Source organism: Cheilinus undulatus, linkage group 4, assembly GCF_018320785.1.
Source record: "Cheilinus undulatus linkage group 4, ASM1832078v1, whole genome shotgun sequence".
NCBI lineage: Eukaryota > Metazoa > Chordata > Actinopteri > Labriformes > Labridae > Cheilinus > Cheilinus undulatus.
The window spans coordinates 9382496-9402843 of record NC_054868.1 but is presented as its reverse complement, the minus strand read 5'-3'; the positions used below and the strand labels follow the sequence as shown (position 1 = coordinate 9402843).

General features: G+C 39.2%; 1 protein-coding gene across 2 annotated transcripts; it reads right to left on the bottom strand.

The window, feature by feature from the left end:
* Window positions 1–521: 521 nt before the first annotated feature.
* LOC121509080 (NACHT, LRR and PYD domains-containing protein 3-like) lies at window positions 522–19755 on the bottom strand. Of its 2 annotated transcripts, XM_041786302.1 has the most exons (10): window positions 19567–19755; window positions 18153–18659; window positions 16428–18057; window positions 12528–12872; window positions 8664–8831; window positions 6953–7123; window positions 4529–4744; window positions 4264–4437; window positions 1812–1985; window positions 522–1616 (listed from the first exon to the last, which is right to left on the bottom strand). In XM_041786302.1, the coding sequence occupies exons 3-10, from the start codon at window positions 18038–18040 to the stop codon at window positions 1601–1603; spliced, it is 2877 nt and encodes a 958-aa protein (XP_041642236.1). In that variant the 5' UTR covers window positions 18041–18057; window positions 18153–18659; window positions 19567–19755; the 3' UTR covers window positions 522–1600. The 2 variants fall into 2 exon arrangements, with proteins under 2 accessions (XP_041642236.1, XP_041642237.1); XM_041786303.1 differs by lacking the exon at window positions 18153–18659.
* Between the last annotated feature and the right edge of the window lie 593 nt (window positions 19756–20348).

The following is a 20348-nucleotide window of genomic DNA, read 5'->3' as shown; positions in this document are numbered from 1 at the left end:
TGATCAAGCATAACATGCTGCCTGATAATAACCCAGAAATAAGAGTGTTGGAAAATTCACATGCATATAATCAAATAACACATAATCACACAGTTGCTAGAGCAGCAACCACACAATTAATAAAAGAAAAATGCTTAATACCTTGATGAACAATTGCAGATGCAAAAAAGCCATTAACTGACTGGTATCAGATCATCTATTCTAAGATTTTGCAACATTCAGTCTCCAGTTATGAATTGTTGTTTTGACAAAGTTAGCACTCTAAGGATTTAACACTAGACCCTTTTAGTTTGGACTGGTTTTAATGAATGACTTAACAGATTTATTAAATAACTTTTAAATAATCAGCATCTAAACAATAATCCTTAGTACAGCCAAGATAGCTGCAAATACCGACTTCTAAATGTTTTTCTAGACAAAAAATATTTTTAAATCATAATTTTTTTCCTATTCTTACTGACAAGGCACAGCTTACATTTGTTTTGACACTGAACAGATATCTGACAACTTTGTTCCTTTATGTTTGGTTTCTATGCTGCTTTATTATAGTCTACAATAAACAAAACATGAAATTAACAGCAATCTGCACTTAAAAGACCGTTCACAGTAAAGACATTTAATTTAAATGCTGCTCTAGATTCTAACGTAGGTGCAAAACAAAGATGAATAGGCAGGTTTGCATGAATAAAACAGAGACAAGGCATTTGGTTTATTTTACAGAGGCATCAAAATACTTTTAGAACAAGACTATAAGCAGTTTAATCAGAATGATGAAAAGATATAAAACTTAAGTGTTTAATAAAAAAGGCAAATGAAATTAAAAAAGCTAATTTCAAAGTAACCTAAAATCCCTTTGCTCATCAGCTGAGTGGTGAGGATGCCTTATACTGCAAGAGTAAATCAAATTAGACCTTAGACCATTCAGATTGTTAGACAGTTCATGAACCTTTAAGTCCATACACTTACACAGAGAGGATACGGTAAGCTTTTTTAAAGGATATAGTTTGCCTTCATTGAAAGATGGCTAATGATGGAAAAGGAATCCAGGGGAAAAAGAGAGTCAGGGACACATGCAAAAATCAGTCTAATCAGTCCTGGGTTCAATTCAAAATAAGAGGCCTTATATCTTATAGGCTCTATGAGATGATTCCCCGAGTGTTCAGCAGTGAAAGGATTAAAAGGACAGGGGTTATAAAGAAAATCCTGACGAACAAACCTGCTGTTTGTCACTTACAAAGCAAATGTTAATGACTGTACATGTTTACTTATGCTGTAGGAGCATAGTTTATAAGAAAGACAAAACTACATACAAGCATCTGTGCAATGCAAACATTTGAAAACATGTACTGTAAAACTAAGGCACTACATAAAATCATATAAAAGTAGAAAAAGAAAGCTTACAGTAATTTCTAATGAGCAACAATTCCATACTTAATCACTTCTTGCAGTAATTCAACATAGTTTGTAAAATAATCTCATAACTGTGAAGCTAAAGCTGAATAAGTGAAGTCAAATTGGACTCAACATCACTTGTATACCAAAATAATGTGAGCTCCTTCAGGCACTATTTTTTCATTGGGTGGATTTCCAGTCTTTTTCCTCAGTTTAGCGAGATACTGAAAGATAAAATAAAGCAGAGGACACATGAATGCCTTTAAAATTCTGTTTAAAATGGGTAACATTTAATAGCAGGCAGGGTTATTATGGTAATTTAAAATGAGTGGGAAAATCAGTTTGTTTACTGTATTATAATGACTAGGATAAAGGAGAAGGGGTGAGCATAACTAAACGGAAATGAAAGCAGCACTCACTCCAGTGTCCGTAAGGTGTATTTGTGGTTCTTTGTGAGTTCACAGAGCACTCGGATTGATGAGTCTTCCAAGTTGTTGCCCATCAGGAGCAGCTCTGCCAGATGTTGAGGGTTTGACTTCAGGGCAGTCATCAGAAACTGAACGCTCTTGGAGCTCAGACCACAGCTCTTCAGCCTGGAGAGGAACAGAAACACACCATTTAACCCCAGATACACATACATATACACTCACTGGTCACTTTATTAGGTACACCTTATTAGTACTGGGTTGGACCCTCTTTTGCCTTCAGACCTGCCTTGATTCTTTGTGGTATAGTTTCAACGAGGTGTTGGAAAAACTCAGATTTTGGTCCATTTTGACATGATAGCATCACAGTTACTGCAGGTTTGTTGGCTGCACATCCATAATGTGAACCTCCCATTCCACCACATCCCAAAGATGCTCTACTGGATTTAAATCTGGTGACTGTGGAGGCCACTGGATTACACTTGAGTATAGTTAGCTCATTGTCATATTCAAGAAATCAGTTTGAGATTATCTGAGCTTTGCGACATGGTGCATTAAGCCATCAGAAAATGAGTACACTGTGATCATAAAGGGATGGATATGGTCAGCAACAATACTCAGGTAGGCTGTGTCGTTTAAACGTACTCATTGGTACTAAGGGGCCCAAAGTGTACCAAGAAATTGCAGCTGAAATCTGGATTTATCAGACCAGGCAACATTTTCCCAGTCTTCTATTGTCCAATTTTGGTAAGCTTGTGCAAACTGTGGCCCCAATTTCCTGTTCTGAACCGGAGTGTTACTCATTGTGGTCTTCTGCTAATGTAGCCAATCTGCTTCAAAGTTTGACGTGCTGTGTGTACAGAGATGGTATTCTGCATACCTTGGTTGTAACGAGTGGTTATTTGAGTTACTGATGCCTTTCTGTCATCTTGAACCAGTCTGCCTATTCACCTCTGACATCAACAAGGCATTTTTATCCATACAACTGCTCACTGGATATTTTCCCTTTTTCGGCCCAGTCTTTGTAAGCCCTAGACATGTCTGTGCTTGAAAATCCTGGATGAGCAGTTTCTGAAATACTCAAACCAGCTCGTCTGACACCAACAGCCACGCCATATTCAAAGTCACTTAAATCCCCTTTCTCCCCCCCCTTCTGATGCTCAGTTTGAACATAAGCAAGTTGTCTTGACCATGTCTACATGCCTGAATGCATTGAGTTGCTGCCACATGATTGGCTGATTAGCCATTTATGTTAAGCCACTGTACAGGTGTACCTAATAAAGTGGCCAGTGAGTGTATGGATGGGTGGATGTTTTGTCAGGGGTTAATTATTGAACAAAAAACAAAAAAGAAGAAAAATTCAAAGAAAAAGAGGGAGATCTTAAATTAATATTGGATTGAAATCTGATATTTTAAATACTCAAAACTGTGTGTACAAATACCTATGAGATCTTTTTGTTGGACAGACAGTTTAGCAGGGCATTCATGAAAGAGAGAGCTGATGGCTCTGTTTCTGTGGGTACGAGGTCTGATCATGGGAATAGAGAGCAGGTCAGTGTATCTAAACACCAGAGGTTCCAGAGCAGGGGGGTAAGGGGGAAGGAGTTTTAGCGATACTGAGAAGCAAAGCATGGAGAGATTTTTCGGTGAGAAAGAGCATCTTACTTGATGTGGAATTTAATCGGGAGCCACTAAAGGTGAAAAAGGGCTGCTGTGATGTACTGCCAGGGTCTTGTGCATGTGAGAACCCTGGCAGTGGAATTTTAGACATACTTGAGATTGTTCAAGGCTTTGCAGGGTATCCTAGACAGGACTCCATTGCAGTAGTCCAAACAGAAGGTAATGGATGCATGGATAAGTCTGAGAGAGATGGCACACCTTGGTTCTGCTCTGTCTCTAGCATGAGCTACCCTCATGTTGTTGTTAATGATGTGAGAGTTAAACCACTCGATTCAAAGTTTACAATATGGCTGAAGAAAGAAAGGTAATATGGGAAGAGAGTGGGGAAAGACATGCACTAAACACGTGCCAGGATCAGGTTTCAATCCTGTGACCAGTGCATTGATGTTATGTAGGGATACCTGGCAGCAAAATTAACATACTGCACATTTAAGACCCCTGCTCTATCCCAAAGCATGTTCAATAATACATTAACTTCATTTGCCATCCTCAATTACATGCTGGATTACAGTTTTTATGCATCTTTATCTTTTTCCAATTCATTTCCACCCTATTTTTTACTGTACAAAGATCAGTGTCAAATCAACATGACCACTTTCTGCAGGTTGATAAGTTGGTCCTCTGATGTCTGTGATTGGAGCTGCATCCTTAGCTTGGTCTGTTTTTCATAGTAAAGATTTTCTACTAAAGAATAACAGATCAGTCCTATGCATAACTGGTAAATTCAGCTGTATAATAAAGAAATAAGGAAGAAACAAGCACTTACGATATTTTCTCCAGTTTGCAGTGGGTACTCTTGATTCCCATGCAGAGTTTCTTCACTCCTCTGTCTTGAAGTTCATTGCCCGACAGGTCAATCTCACTGACAACATTCTCACTTGATGCCAAACCAATTGCCAGCTCTGAACAGCAGGCATCAGTCAGGCCACAGTGACTGAGGCTAAAAGAATTTATACAATCATGTTAGAGCATATTACCGCTGACATAGCTACATTTGTATGATGAAAAATGATGATTTGAAATTGATCTACTTGAGGGCTCTCAGATGGGTGCAGGGGTTTTTCAGTCCAATTGAAATTTCTTTGACTCCCTGGTCTCTGAGCCAGTTCATGCTGAGGTCAAGCTCTTTCAGCTCAACGGCCTGCCAGTTGGATTTCTGCAGCCACCCGCTGTACAGCTGCGAGACTGAACACAGCACTTTCGCCATATAACTGCAGCCGACGCTCGTGATTCCACATCTTGAAACACTGATGACAAACGAACAAAAAAGGACTAATCAATGAACAGGAAATGTTTAGCAAAGTGTTTATCCAAGCAAAATAAAATATTTTCAGTAGTCAAAATATGCTTTTTTATGAAATGATGAAAAGAAAAAAGACTTACTTATGTTCATACATCTGTTGCTAAGATTTTATTCTGAGTTCAGATTAATTTATAGCCTGAAATAACAATAAACAGCCAGAAAGCTGTTTCATTTACAATACTTGTATTGTCATCACTTTCTACAAATGGATAAGGATCACACTAGATTCAGAGTAATTCATTAACAGCTGTCCTTGTTTTAAACACAAAATGCTGCCTCTGTATTACAAGGCATGTGGTCTGAGTTCATTAACCTTGACGGAGCATTAGATGGCAAAGGCTGCTGCATTTTCTCACATATTGAGAAATTAATGGTCAAATCTTTTGTTCCACAAAAACACAACTGTATTCATGTTTAAGTATGCATATGTGTAGCTTTATAAAAACAAGATATATAGTTCTCCCCCCCAAAAATATGCTTATTCAAAGACCATAACCATAGGTCTTAAATAGAGAAGTATCTTGCAATTCCATTCATGTATCATAGAATCTCATTTGTTGTCTCACAAGTGCTGATATACAGTACATTCAGAAAGTATTCAGACCCCTTGACTTTTTTCAGTTTTGTTGTGTTGCAGCCTGATGCTACAATCCAAAAATATATCATTTTTATTTTCATTTTTCTACATTCAGTACCCCATCATGGCTAAGTGAAAACAGAGTTTTATTTATTTATTGGCAAATTTGTTAAAAATAAAAAACTGAGGCATACATTGACATTAAAATTCAAACCCTTTGCAACAACACTTGAAATTTAGCTCAGGTTCCTTCCATTTCTCTTGATCTGCTGGGTTTATTGCGGGGTACTGCTGTGACACGGACTCTGTCCTGTGCTTGTTTGTGTGTTTAAGTTGTTTTATTAGTTTTTACTAGTTTTACTTGATTTTAAGTTGACTCTGAACTGTACAGCATGACGGCAACCATTGGCAAACTTTTATTGGCACCTTTTATCCTCACGTTGCTTTTACAGTGCCAAACCCTACCTGCACAGGAGGGAAACAACCTGGCGTCCCCGTATACGAGAGACGCGCTATTTTCTCTCTGAGCTATGGGAGCCTCGCCACCCCCGGGCTTACCTGAGGATATACGGCAACCTGCAAACCTGAGGAGACACCTCAGGATAAGGGGAAAGAGACAGCGACAGCGAGGTAACAGGCCACCATTGCCATCAGTGATCCTCAGCAATGTCAGATCACTAAGGAATAAAATGGACAAGCTGCGGATCAACGCCAGGGCCTGCCAGGAGTACCATGACTCTTCAATTTTGGTGTTCATGGAGACTTGGCTTGACAGAGATATTCTGGATTCTTTGTGGGAGGTGGATGAGTTTTCTTTAATCTGCTCGGACAGAACTGAAGCGTCGGGTAAAGGTAAGGGCAGTGGCATTTGTGTTTTTATTAATGACAACTGGCTACAAAAATTTTCTGCTACACTGAAGGTTCCCTAGAGCACAGTGGCCTCTATATTTCTTAAACAGAAGAAGTTCAGCGCAACCAAGAATCTTCTAACAGATGATTGCCCGGCGAAACTGAGCGATTGGGGGACAAGGGCCTTAGTAAGAGAGGTGAACTCAATGAACATAACTGAGCTCCTGAGATCCTGTGTGGAGATGCAACAAAAAAAATTCCAGAGGGGCAAACATCACTGCAGCCCTCCACCACTTGCAGTTTGCAAAATACTCCAAATAAAGTCAAGTGGGCTTTCCACTCTGCTGTAGAGCCCAGAGTGGTGGAGGAATGCAGTGACAAATTGAAAAATGTGAGGGGGGCCTGAATACTTCCTGAATGCATTGTTTCTGTGTTTCTTTCAAAAGATATTTACAAACAAACAAACAAAAAAATCACATCAGGCCATTCTTTATGTTCTGTTAGCAGATCATCTGATTTGTTTTACGTTATATTTCGAATTGTATGACTTTTCTTTCTTATTTCTGTGTGCTGTAATTTTGCAGAGTACACATGCAAAATTCATGCATGTAAGAAAATATGATAAAAAAGCAAAAAAAAGCATTGAAACTAAATTTCTCTCCTCACTCATTCATAATTTAGCCAGTTGGCAAAGGGAGAAAACATTCAAGACCAAGGCTCTCTTACTTGAGTTTTTCCAGAGCACACCATGCATACATGCCGTCACAGAGGAGAGCAAATCCTGCATCCTCCAAGTTGTTGCTGCTGAGATTAAGTTCAACCAGAGAACTAGCCTCAGACTTCAGAGCATCTCCAATCTTTGCACAGCTTAACATGGTGAGGCCACAGTGATACATTCTGCAAAATGGAAGCAGACTCCTGGTTAAAGGGATACTTCAACATTTTGGCAAATTTGCCCATTGCCATAGTTCCTATGGTCTTAATAATAGGTTCCTTACCTTCAGTTGTCGGTGCAAACTGTTTTTAGATCATTGCTGTCGAGTTCGGACCTGCTGTGCCAACTCAATTTAAGCAGACAGTATTCCAGCTTTCCCTCATCAAACTCATCAAATACACAAATCCAACAACTCAAAAACGCTCTCGTTGACACGTTGTGACCTGCACATTCACCACGCTATGAAATAATAACGTATACTTACGTAACATTACGACACATGTAGCAAATACTCGGGACTATTTCTTGAGTAAACCACTGGGCGGAGTGACACAGTGCAGCAGCCATGTCTGGAGTGTAGTTCCGGCTTTGCATTTAGCTTAAAAACATCTTCGTCTCGTAATATTCCATGATTATTTCATAGCGTGGTGAATGTGCAGGTCACAACGTGTCCACGAGAGCGTTTTGGAGTTGCTGGATTGTGTATGTGATGAGTTTGATGAGGGAAAGCTGGAATAATGTCTGCTTAAATTGAGTTGGCACAGCAGGTCCGAACTCGGCAGCGGTGATCTAAAAATAGCTTGCACTGACAACTGAAGGTAACGAACCTATTACTAAGACTATAGGAATTATGGCAATGGGGGAATTTGCCAAAATGTTGAAGTATCCCTTTAAAGAATATCTACACATACCTACAGTGACGTGAAAAGTATTTGCCTCCTTTTTGATTCCTGATTCTTTTGCAAATTTATCACACTTAAATGTTTTGGATCATCAAACCAATTTTAATATCTCACAAAGACAAGCCAAGGAAATACAAAATGCAGTTTCTAAATGACGATTTTATTTTTTAAGTGAAAAAAACCTGCCAAACCTACCTGGCCCTATGTGAAAAAGTAATTGCCCCCTGAACCTTATAACTGGTTGTGCCTTCTTTGGCAGCAATAACTGAAATGAAGCGTTTGTGATAACTGGTGATGAGTATTTCGTTTCGCTGTGGAGGAATTTTGATCCACTCTTCTTCGTAGAACTGTTTTAACTCAGTCATACTGGAGGGTTTTCCAACATGAAGTGCCCGTTTAAGATCACACCACAGCATCTCATCAGATTTAAGTCTGGACTTTGACTTGGCCACTCCAAAACCTTAATTTTGTTTGTTTTTTTCCAACCCATTCAGAGGTGATCAGGCCTGGGTGTGGCCAGTGAAACTGAACTCAGCTTTCCAAGAATCACAGTTAACTCATGATTTAACAAGGGGGATAATTACTTTTTCATAAAGGGGCCAGATAGGTTTAGCATTTTTTCCCTTAATGAATAAAATCATCATTTAGAAACTGCATTTTGTATTTACTTGGCTTGTCTCTGTGAGATATAAAAAGTGGTTTGATGAACTGAAACATTTAAGCGTGATAAATATCCCAAAAAAATCAGGAATCAGAAAGGGGGCAAATACTTTTCACAGCACATGCCATGTAAAAAATGTTTGACCCAAGTCATACTCACTCTAGCTTTGTCAGCTTTGTTATATCAACTTTTCTAAAAAGCTCATTGGCCCCATCGTCTCCAATCTTGTTGATGCTCAGATCCAACTCTTTGAGGTGTTCAGAGTTCTTCTGCAAGGCTGCAGCCAGATAAGAGCAGCCTGACTGCTCAATGTTGCACTGTGAAAGCCTACGAAAAACAGAGAGATATTTACAAAAATATTTTGACAACAATCAAATATGCTTCATCTTGCAATGAACATTAAAATGTGGACAAGATGAGCTCTATTAGGGTATGTAAATCTTTATCGCAGTAACTGTCAAATAATAGAATAGAATAATACATATATAATAGAATATATAATAGAATAGAATATGGATGTCTGTTGAGACTATGATCAGAGAAGTCACAAACTGACACCACATATCTTATGTGTGTAATTCAATCATGTTGAATGTGTTTGAGCTTGACTTTTAAAATGCTGTTGATACGTTAGCAAATGTGTGAAAAATCTGTTAAGAGACAGGCAGACTACAGCTCCTGCTGTCAGAGTTATCACCGGTTTAAAGTTGGTAGGAACTCAACACTGGTCCCACATTTGACCACTTTACTCCTCCAGTTTAGACCAAAAGTCACAGAGCTCTTCTTTTTTGTTTTAAATTTATTTTTGGCCTTTTCACAATAGGACAGTGGCTAGAGTCGGGGAGAGACATGCAGGAAACGGTGCCATGAGGTGGATTTGAACCCGGGTCGCCTGCATACATGGCGTGCACCTTAACCACTTGACTACTGGCACACCCCACAGAGCTCTTCTTTTAAACTCCTTTGTAACTAGAGGATAAAAACATGTAGTACATTACGACTTTTCAATTGTCTGAAGCACTATTCTACTGTCATTCAGGGCACACTCTCACTAGGCCATCCATACTGTGCCTGGGCCTGTTTCAGCTTAAAGTCTGGTACGTTTGGCCAGTGTGAGTGCAATTGTTCCGTGCTTCGGCCTGGCATGGAAGGACGAGGTGGGGCTAGGCATTGAACGCATGCAAATGAAGGAGGCCCACACAGGAATGTGTAGGGCTCCTCGTTCTAATTGGTCCCAGTCCTGGCCATATTTCTGACCAGTTTCTTGCAAAGTCAGGCTTTAAGTACTGTAAGTTGTTTTTGGTTTGTGAAATAAAGTTTCTTCCCTTGTTTTTAGCCACAAACAGTGGCTCACAGGATAACAAACACCTTTCATCCTCCGTGCGTAAAGGAGAGTCGGCCAAATATGCGGACAAGTGTGTGCCAGGGTTAATCACATGGCTGATTTAACATCTCTTATTTTAAAATTATAATGCCATACTATTATTCACTGAGTCAATTTACCTTTTAATTCTATTTCATGTTATCAAGCAGTGAAATTGTGATCTTGATTGCTGACGTTTGAACGGAACATTGTTTATTACTCCTGTGGCGTATTCAGTTCCAGCTCTAGTCAGATGGTAAAAACTGCTCTCGCCACGGTAAAAAATATTTTAACTGAACATTCAATCCTGCTCCAGACACAGGCTGTCCTATGGCTTGAGAGCTTGATTGGTGCAGCACTGAAAGTCATCCAAAATTATGCAGAGGGATGGCACAGTTTATGACGCATAAAGGAATGCCAGGGGGATTCAGATAGTACACGAACATGCAGAGTAATGACTGTAAGGCACTGATAATCAACTGGCAGCCATATTAGGCCCCCCAAAGCTTCCTGTGCAGCCCCCGAAAGATCATTCAATTCAGAAAAGAAGGAAAAGATGATGTTGTGGTTTTAAGAGTATCCTTTGACATTAAATGTCCGCAGCTGTTAAATCCACCAACAAAAGAATTAATATTGAAATAGTTGTGGAATGTCTTAACATTTGATCTGTTTTTACAGAAATTTACTGTCATAATTAGTAGATATTTAAAAAAGGGTTAAAGTTAGCAGAAGTGCAGCAAAAATGACCAGATAAAATGGTAAAAAGGGGTTAAAGAGTAGCAAAATTGGGTGCTAAGTGCCAAAATGGGTTGTGGAGTGGCACAAAGGGACAAAAATTGGTAGAATACGTTGTGAAAAGAGGTTACAATGTGGAAAAAAAATGGTAACAGAGGAAAAAAGGGGCAAAAAGTATCAAAAATTGGATACAAATGACAAAAAAATAGTGCAAAAAAAGTGATGAAAAGGGGTTAAAGAGTGGCAAAAATAGAAGAAAAGTGGCAAAAATGGATAAAAGAGTGGCACAAAGGCGACCAAACATACAGGAATGTGGTTTAAATGGGTTAAGAATGTCAAAAATTGTGTTACAGAGGCAAAAAGTTTTAAAAATGGGTTAAAAGTGGCAAAAACTGGTTTTAAATTTGCAAAAATTGCTGAAAAAATGTAATGAAAAGGGGTTTAAAAATAGAAGAAAAGTAGCAAAAATGGATAAGAGTGGCACAAAGCGGATGAAACATGCAGCAAAAGTGGGTTAAAAGGGGTTAAAATCTTGCAAAAAATGTTTTAAAGGGGCAAAAAGTATCAAAAAGAGGTTAAACGTGTCAAAAATGGGTTAATACTGGTGCTAAATCACAATTGTGGAGGGCCCATTCTCTGAGATTTTCAGGGGCCGGGACCTCTCTCCTTGTAGCCTGCTGCATTATAGATACTAGGGATAGATCTCACTGGTAATGCCTAAAAATGTCCTGCGTTTTGAAAGAAAATACATATACTACTACAATAATATTTAAATCAGACCAAAATATTTATTTAATTTTTGTGTATTTGAAAGTCTGGCCCCCAGAGTTTCTGTCGAGACTAAATCTGGCCCTTGTGCAAATGTACTTGATGACCCCTGCTGTAGGGGCACATACGAGTTGAAAAGTCCAGGTTTCATTCAGCAGAAGTGCTTGGAACTCTGATCAGGCTCCAGATTATATGCTGTGAGCAATAACTCTGCTATGAACCGCTTTCTCTCTCCTTACTGGGCTCTGTATTGTTAACGTCACTTACTGATCCTAGATCTGCTGGAATAACTCCGATGTCAGATCAGATTTCGTTTAAATCTGTTGCTATTTTACAGCCTAAAAACTACACTTATGTATACTGAGTCATCAACATGTACAAATTCATCAACAGTGGATGCTTCGTGTGATGACGCTGGCGTGTGACGTATCCATGCTCAGACCTGGATGCATTGAGTAGTGTGAGTGCAGGCCAAAAGGGGGACAGGGGAGGGGGTCAAATGGGCTTCAGCATGGTTAGAATACAGCACAGTACGGATGGCCTTGTGTCAGTGCACCCTCAGTCTATGGGCTTGTTTTCACCCAGACATGGGCGTGGTCAGTCTGGAAGCAAGAAGTGACATTTTACTGCTCTTATCATCAAAGAATTGAAGGATAAATAGAAAGGAGCCGATCTGCATTGCTACTAAAAAGTAAATAATTCTTTAAAAAATTAATCCAAGGAACTATGAGAGGGAGGCATGTCCAGGGGTGGTGTGCTCCACAGAGTCTGGCAGTAGCATTGTGCACGGATGGACTAACTACCCTATGAGGAAATTACGGTAGTCCAGTTGATATGTGATGAAAGAATGGAAAGAATGAAAGAATGCTTTTCAGCATCTTGTGATGTTAAAATTTGCTTTACTTTGTCAGGGACCTTAGTCTGAGAGAGTAGAAACCCAAACTAAAGGCTTTATTTGCTTTAAAAGTTAAAACGGAGATTTAAAAATCCCCTCAAGGTTCTTGGTATCAGGTCTAAAATATGCTGACAGGAGACAAGTTTATAAAGTTTATGAAGCTAATTTGAGGTGCCAATCAGAAGTAATTTCAAGTTTTGGTTAACTGGTAAATCTCTGAAAAGTATCAAGAAGTTGTTATAGTGTAGTACCACAAACTTACCGAAGTGTTTCTAGCAGGCATTGACAAGATCTCAAACCACCTGCAAGATGCTGTGCTCCTTCATTTCCTATTTCATTCATGCTGAGATCCAACTCTGTCAGTTTTGGGGCCTCTTTCAGGGCTTTGGTCAGGTGTTTACATGACTGAGCGCTCAAACCACAGCTCTGCAGCCTGAGCTTTTTCAGCCTGCAGTTCTCATCACTCAACCCCTCCACCAGCCTTTCGACACCAGTGTGTGTGAAGCAGTTGTATCCCAGGTCCAACTCCCGGACATACGACTCTCTTGTGCTGAGGACTGCTGTTAAGAATGGACAACTCTTATCAGTCAGGTGACAGAAGCGCAGCCTGCAAGGACAAGGAAATTCACAACATGTTACAAATTTGCAGTGTCACAACTTGGAAGTTTTTTGTCAACATTAAACATGACTGCGATATGACTTTTTTGTCATCAGGAGAAAAACACATCACTTCTTTCAGTTATGAAAATCATAATTTAAGACAATTCTTTCTAATACACTGCAAAAGTCAAATCTTAGCAAGTACACTTGTCTCATTGCTAGTCAAATCTATTTCATTACACTTATTTTCAGCCAAATTTAACTGACGAGTCTAGTTAAAACACAGATTTTCAAAACACACAAAAAACCATATGGTAAGCCCTGAACTGCTAATGAGGAGAGAAACGTTTACTGAAGTGTCTGAAATTTGAAGGGCTATCTAAATCAGTTTGTCAGAGCTATGTGTTACTACCCTGTCAACCAAATACAGTCTCCTACAACTTAAAAAAATCAAGGATATAGCAGTAAATATGCCAAAATCATGCCTTTGGAACCATAACACCACATTTTCATTGAAGTACAGTGTATCAGAAAGTATTCAGACTAAGAGTTGACCAATAATCGGTCTGGCCATTAAATGCCACTAATATTTGATTTTTGCAGACAATCATTATTGGCTTTTATTCTACTAATAATCAATATTATCAGTAAATTTAAGACTTTGGTACTTTGGCTCTTCTGCATCAGTGTATTTTCCTCTGGTTCACTTCTTCACTCACACTCTCACCCGTGTCCCACCCACACACCTGGCATGTAATACGAGCACACTGAAAAACCAAGCCAAGTCTTTGTTGTGTCATGCACACAAAGAAATATAGTGTTTTTTTTCTTAAGTTAAAAAAAATTACAATCCTCCATGCTAAAGTTCCAAAAACACCACAATCGTCTGCACAGTTTCTACAATAACAAGTCTGTCCAGTCTCACATTTAGTCGTAGAAAATGCACCAATAGTGAACTGTGTTTCACCGCCAACGTCAGCCTGTGGTGTAAATCAGTGGGTTTTGCAACAATTTATTAGGACACAGCTAATGTTGTCTGGTTTCTACTGTTGAGTCTCTTATAATGTGTTGAGTGTGTTAGAAAACGTCTTGAGCTGGTTCATGATTTAACCTGATGAATAAACAATTTCAGACTGGTGTTTTTTGTTTTTCATTGTTGACATAACATTATAGAGCTGATGTAAACTGCTTAAAGGTAAGGTACTTGACCGGTACTTTATAAACACTTGCATATAACTTTAGTCCACCATATTTAAGAGGCAAAATATTTCCTTAATTAAAAATATTGATTTCGATTAATTAATTGTTATTTATTGCTTTTCCCACAGAGATAAAAACAAGCGTGCCTCACCTATAGGCCTATTTCTTCCATAGACAAAGGCTGTTTTACATAATATACAAGGAAACTTCTTGTGGCATCAACACTGATTGCACCGCCCATGTTTTTTATTTACCATTTCAGTCCTTTTCCTTTGCTTTAATAACATTCACTAGTGGGCTTCCCCAGGGAATCCGTCATACTCCACAATGCAATGAACTATGGGTAATTCCCTCACACTAAGTCTGCAGATATGCCCACTCATGGAAAGGATGCTTAAAAGACTAAAAAAGTCTGCCAACGATCCCTCATGCATTTAACAATATAACAGTAGGACAGTCCTAAGCTCTCAGGCACCTCAAAGTCAGTGAGTTTGCGAGTGTGGACATTGAGACTGGGCCATTGACGTAAGTATTCAGACCCCTTTCCAGAAACACTTTATATTTAGCCTTCCTGTTTTCTGGATCATTGCTGAGATGTTTCTACACCTTGATTGGAGCCCAACTGTGTTAAATAAATTGGGCATGATTTGGAAAGGCACACACCTCTCTATTGAAGGCCTCACAGCTGACATTGCAAAAACAAAAACAAAACAATAAAAAAGAAACGAGCACTATGGTCAGAGGAACTGCCTGCAGAGCTCAGAGGCAGGTTTTTGTCAAGGCACAGTTCTTGGGAAGGCTACAAAACTATTTCTGCTGCACTGAAGGTTCCCAAGAGCATAGTGGCCCCTATGTGGCAATGGGATTATGTTCCAGGAGGACAACCATCTCTGTAGCCCCCCACCGATCTGGGCTTTACAGCAAAGTGGCTAGTTGGAAGCCACAGATTTCTCTCCACAGTGCAAAACGCATGAAGCAAAGTTTGCTTTCTGCTATAAAGCAGAGCTCAGTGGAGGGCAGCAATGATGGTTGTTCTTCTGAAGCTTAGGGTCAATCCCATTTCTACCCCTTAGCCCGTATCTTCCCCCGCCCCCCTGATTTTGTGCATTCACGTCAAGTGAAGGGGTATCCAAATTCTCTTTTGAATCAATGGCTTAAGGAATTAAGGGGTATGATGACTTTCCCACCATACACTACGTTCACTTGCAAAATGGCACAACTGACGGCACTTAAATATAAATATTTTCAGTATTGATTATTGAAAATACAACAGTTGGTGTTTTCTCATATATTCAATCTTTAGCTACTAGGTATGGGAGTTTATTGCATTTTTGGTATGTACACGTGTAAACAAGGGCTATTAACTTATGGAGAAGATCAACAGAGATACGTAGTTTGAACGAGATGGTCAAACCTTTATTGTCACCTCTGAATACACTGTTTATCAGCAATGTGTCATGATGAACAGCAATCAAGTGGCGTCTCATTTCTTAAGGGGAGGTTTTCATCGCTACCCCTTACCACTCTGTTTTGAGTGGCTAGGGGAAGGGGTAGATGAACGGTAAGGGTTAAGGGGTAGAAATGGGATTGGCCCTAAATTCCATCTCCACACAGGATCTTTGGAGCCTAGTCAGTGACCATTGGGTTCTTGGTCACCTCTCTTACTAAGGCCCTTCTCCCCTGATTGCTCAGTTTGGCTGGGTGAACAGCTTTTGGAAGAGTCTCAGTTGTGCCAAACATCTTCCATTTGAGATTTATGGAGGCCACTGTGCTCTTGGGAACCTTCAGTGCTAAGCATATTTTTCTGTAGCCTTCCCAGATTGTCAGCATTGTCAGCTGTGAGGCCTTCTAAAGAGAGGTGTGTGCCTTTCCAAATCATGTCCAATCAACTTAATTTACCACATTTGGACTCCAATCAAGATGTAGAAACATCTCAGCAAAATCTCAGAAACAGGAGGAACCTGAGCGACATTTCAACTGTTCTTGCAAAGGGTCTGAATATTCCTGTCAGCGAGATATTTCAGTTTTTATTTTCCATAAATGTACAAAGGTTCTGAAATTATGTTTTCACATTGTCATTATATGGGGGAAAATTTTAAAAGACTGTAAGCATCAGGCTGCAACTAAACAACACAGAAAAAAGTGAAAATTTGGCAGTAGTATTATTGCCAGACATCTGTCTTGACATGCATACTAAACTGATTACCAAAATCTTTTGCTCTTTTTGATTTGGACAAGTCCACCCTAACTAGTAAATACTTTAAATTTATTTGCCTGAACATTAAGCTAAAACAAAAAAGAAGGATCTAACATCCCTTGGTGTGTGCATCAATGATAGCGTGAACACTGAGCATATACTTACAAGGCCCTCCTGGATTTCAAAATAACTGTCAACTGCTTGAGGAGATTTTCATCACTTCTCTCACCCAATTGCAACTCAAAGATCTCTCTCATCCCTTCAAAATTTTTGGCCCGTTGGATCATGAATGTCCATTGCATAGGTGTGATACCCTGGACTGGAGAGAAGCCGACCTTCAGAAAGAACCTGACTTCATTCAGAAAGGCCTGGCTGTCGTACTCTCGCAGAGCGTGGAACAGACCGATGGCGTTGTAAGACACAATTTCCAGCAGGATTTTCTGCTTGGTGTAGTCAAACAGCGGATCGTTTGGTGGCAATACATCACGTTCCTTTATGAGCCCAAAGATAAAGCGGTGCAAGATATCAAAGTTTCCATCCCTGAGGTGCATCTGCCAGTCCACAAGACTCTGGACCTGGTCAGACACCGTATGACTTGCCTGGATGTTGTCCAATTTAGCTGATGCAGCCAAGAAGTCCTGAATGGTTGAGTGGTTGAAGCGAAACACTGTGGTGTTGTGCAGTCCCTTCTCTTCTCTCAAAACAAGTGGGTTCCTTTTAGAGAAAGCAGAGGCTTCCCTAACACTTATGTCCTTCTGTGTAAGCTCAGCTTCATAGATCACGTTATTCTCCCCCAACCGATGCAGTGCAAGCTGCTTCAGCTTGGCGATAAAATCTGAGTCTGAACTTTCAAGCAACTTCAAGTAAATTTGGGTCAGATTCAAACGGTTGATTTTAAACTCATCAACTGCTTTTACATGATTCTTCAAAACATTTGCCATGACAGTGCAGATAGGAGGTATCTGGCAGAGGTAACCCAGACTTCTTGATATTTTCACATGGTCCATGGCTTTGTTGGCAAGAGCTCCATGACCAATTATATTTCTGAAGTGCTGCTCCTTTTGTCTATCGCTGAATCCTTTAACCTCAGTCTCTTTCAGCAAGTGACAAACAGGGATTTGTATAGCTGCTGAATAACGGGTTGTTATCCACACATGAGCATTGGGAAGTAGACTTCCCCTGATCAGGTTGGTCACTAAAATATCGACTTTGAATGCCTCAGAAACATCACTCACAGTTGGACAGCTGAAGTTAAGCTGGTGACGAAACTCATCAAGTCCGTCAAGGACAAACCACACGTTGTTTTCATTCAGGTTGGAAGAATCAAGCTCCTTCAGCTCAGGGTAAAAAGTCTGGAGCAGTTCAATTAGGCTCACTTTACGTTTGATTAAATCCAACTCCCAGAATGAAAGAGGGAACAGGAGGCGGATGTTTTGGTACCCTTTCCCTTCAGCCCATGCCAAGGCACAAGTCTGCACTGTTGTTGTTTTCCCAACTCCACAAACTCCTATGGAGATGACCGTTCTCTTGCTGCTGTTGTGTTTGCAGTCACATTTTAAAATATTAGAAAGCGGCTCAGTTTCAAAAGTATCTCCAAGATTTTGGTCAGATCTGTCAACAAATCTCAATTCATGCTGGAGCAAATTAGGCAAGGGGTAGTTATTCTGTATATCCCGATAACCAAGATTTGGAGGAAGTAAGGACTTGTCAGCATAAGCTTTGTTCAGTTTCTGATATTTGTTCTTCAGTGTTGTTTTCAGACATGTTTGGAGTTCCATCTCAGAGGCAGTTGCTTCTGAAAAATAAAGAAAGATTATGAATGTAAGTACTGAGTTCACAACTTAGTGGTTAGATATAAATATAAAAGTTTTTTTTGATGTGGGGGCTTACTTCATCAGAGAACAGCATTAGAAAGAAAAAAATCAATTTGTGGCACTTAGTAAGTAACCAGTAAGGTTCCCAGTTTGTATATAAATTATATACAAAAAAAATGCAAAATAAGCTTAATTTTTTCCTGTGGTCTACAAATCAGACCAAAAACCTCTCTGCCAGAGTTGTCCATGTCAGTAAAAGAAAAGGTGGCCCAGCAGCTAACAAATGTGACCATTTCTCCACAATTACGGATCTGTGGTCACAGCCTAACAGTACATTGTATGGACAACTAAGAGTTATAAAGTCTGTGCCTCCAAACAAGCTTTTCTCCTCATCACACAGGTGAATTTCTTGCTCAAGGTCTGAGGGATTCTCTAATGTCATGAAACCTCCAGTGTGCATCAGCCCTGATAAAGGACCAATGTAATCAAAGTTGTGCATCTGAATGGGTGGACTTAGACTGCAGTGGTTTGGCCATCGGGTGCATCTTGTGGCTGGTGAGTTTAAATCTAAGTTTGCTTCACCCTTAATAAGGAAAACAGAAATTTTATAATCAATATCAACAAACATACATTTCATAACTTTCCATACACAATAAAAGACTGAAAATATTTCATGTTTTTAGCTGATAGCCTGTTACAACATTATTCACCTGTATTCATAAAAGCTTGTGAAGGTCTTTAAAAAGAGTTAAATCTAACTTGATACCAATTTCATCACTTCTTGCTTACAAATTTAAAAGAAAAATCAAATATGAGGGTCTACTTAATCATCATTCAGGTGTTGTTTTAAGCATCAAATTGCCGGATTTAACATTTAACAGGAGGTTACAAAACATCGCGATATTAGTTTTAGGCCACCACGCCCGCTCTTTCTCGAAGTTTCTGGATAATGAAGCTTCATCAAGTAAACACGTGTAGCTCGTTTTTTTTACGTTTTGTAAGGCGTTTAAGCTTGGAATTAGAAAAGAGCAGCAATAACCGTATGTTTAACAACAAACTACGTGATTTGTGTCGAGCTCTGTTTGAAAATAGAGAAATTATGACAAGAAATACTAACTCCGTTTCCTGTGCCATACAGCCGTTACGTTTAAGCTTATGTTTACAGGGACGAGGATAGTAGCTCTGCTTGGACAAAACAGTTATACACGTTTAATCTTTATTTAGATACTTGGTTGAAACGTACCAGTGTACTAGACAGATTTTTCTTTATTTCAGGGAATAAAACTGAGCTTTAGCAACAGTGAGGCTAAAGCATCGTTCTTGAAAAGTTACGCTGCAAAGACAGCCAACGGCTGACGCTAAAGCTACACGAACTGAACGGTTTTCAAAACAGGTAAGCTAACGTACCTGTAGGTGTTGTTAATAGATAGGAAAGCATTTCCTTTTATTTATGTATTCATTCATTCACTCACATCCAGAAGGCAGCTTACCAAAACACAGTAGTATTTATTAACACTCCAGTCCTTCCTGTGCAGAGTTTGAGACGAGGGAGTGTAGCGAAATATCAACACAAATAATAATAGGAAAATGTCTGACCCATTAAGTTCGCTGGTTTAGTGCGGGTAAAAACAATATTTTAAACTCCACAGTCTATGCAGTTCGAATAGGCTGAACATATCTACGACCTGACCCCGGAAGAGGAATGAGTGCGTCGACATACATTCAAATAAAAACGTCCATGCACTTTTCTGAGTGCTTCCCCCTAATGGTCAGATTTTTTTTCAGAACTTTATTCCAAAAGATATCAAGACTAACAATTAAACTTGGCAACGCAGTTCAAATTATATTTCACACAGATGTATAAAGTTAATCTCATCGAACGTATTTACAAAACACACTGTTAGAAAATAAAGAGCAAAGAAGAAGAAGTAAAAAATCAAACATATCAAAATTTACCAAAGAGTAAGGGGTAATTATTGTTTCTAATATTTAAATAACACTTTAATCAGGTTTAAAGTATATATAGCTTTCCTATAATCATTTTAATGGTCTCAATTAAGGGTTTACATTTAAGGGTGAAAGTAATGGTGTGGGTTTAGTTTGGGATTTTGACTTGTGGATATCAAAATTACCAAGTAGTACCAGGATGTTGTTTGTTGTACTTATTGTTGTTGTTTTCATGTTGTAAAATGATATCTTTAATTATGAAATTTCTTAAGCATTTCAAATAATAAGCAATTTAACTTTCAACAGTTCTCCTGAATATTTTTTG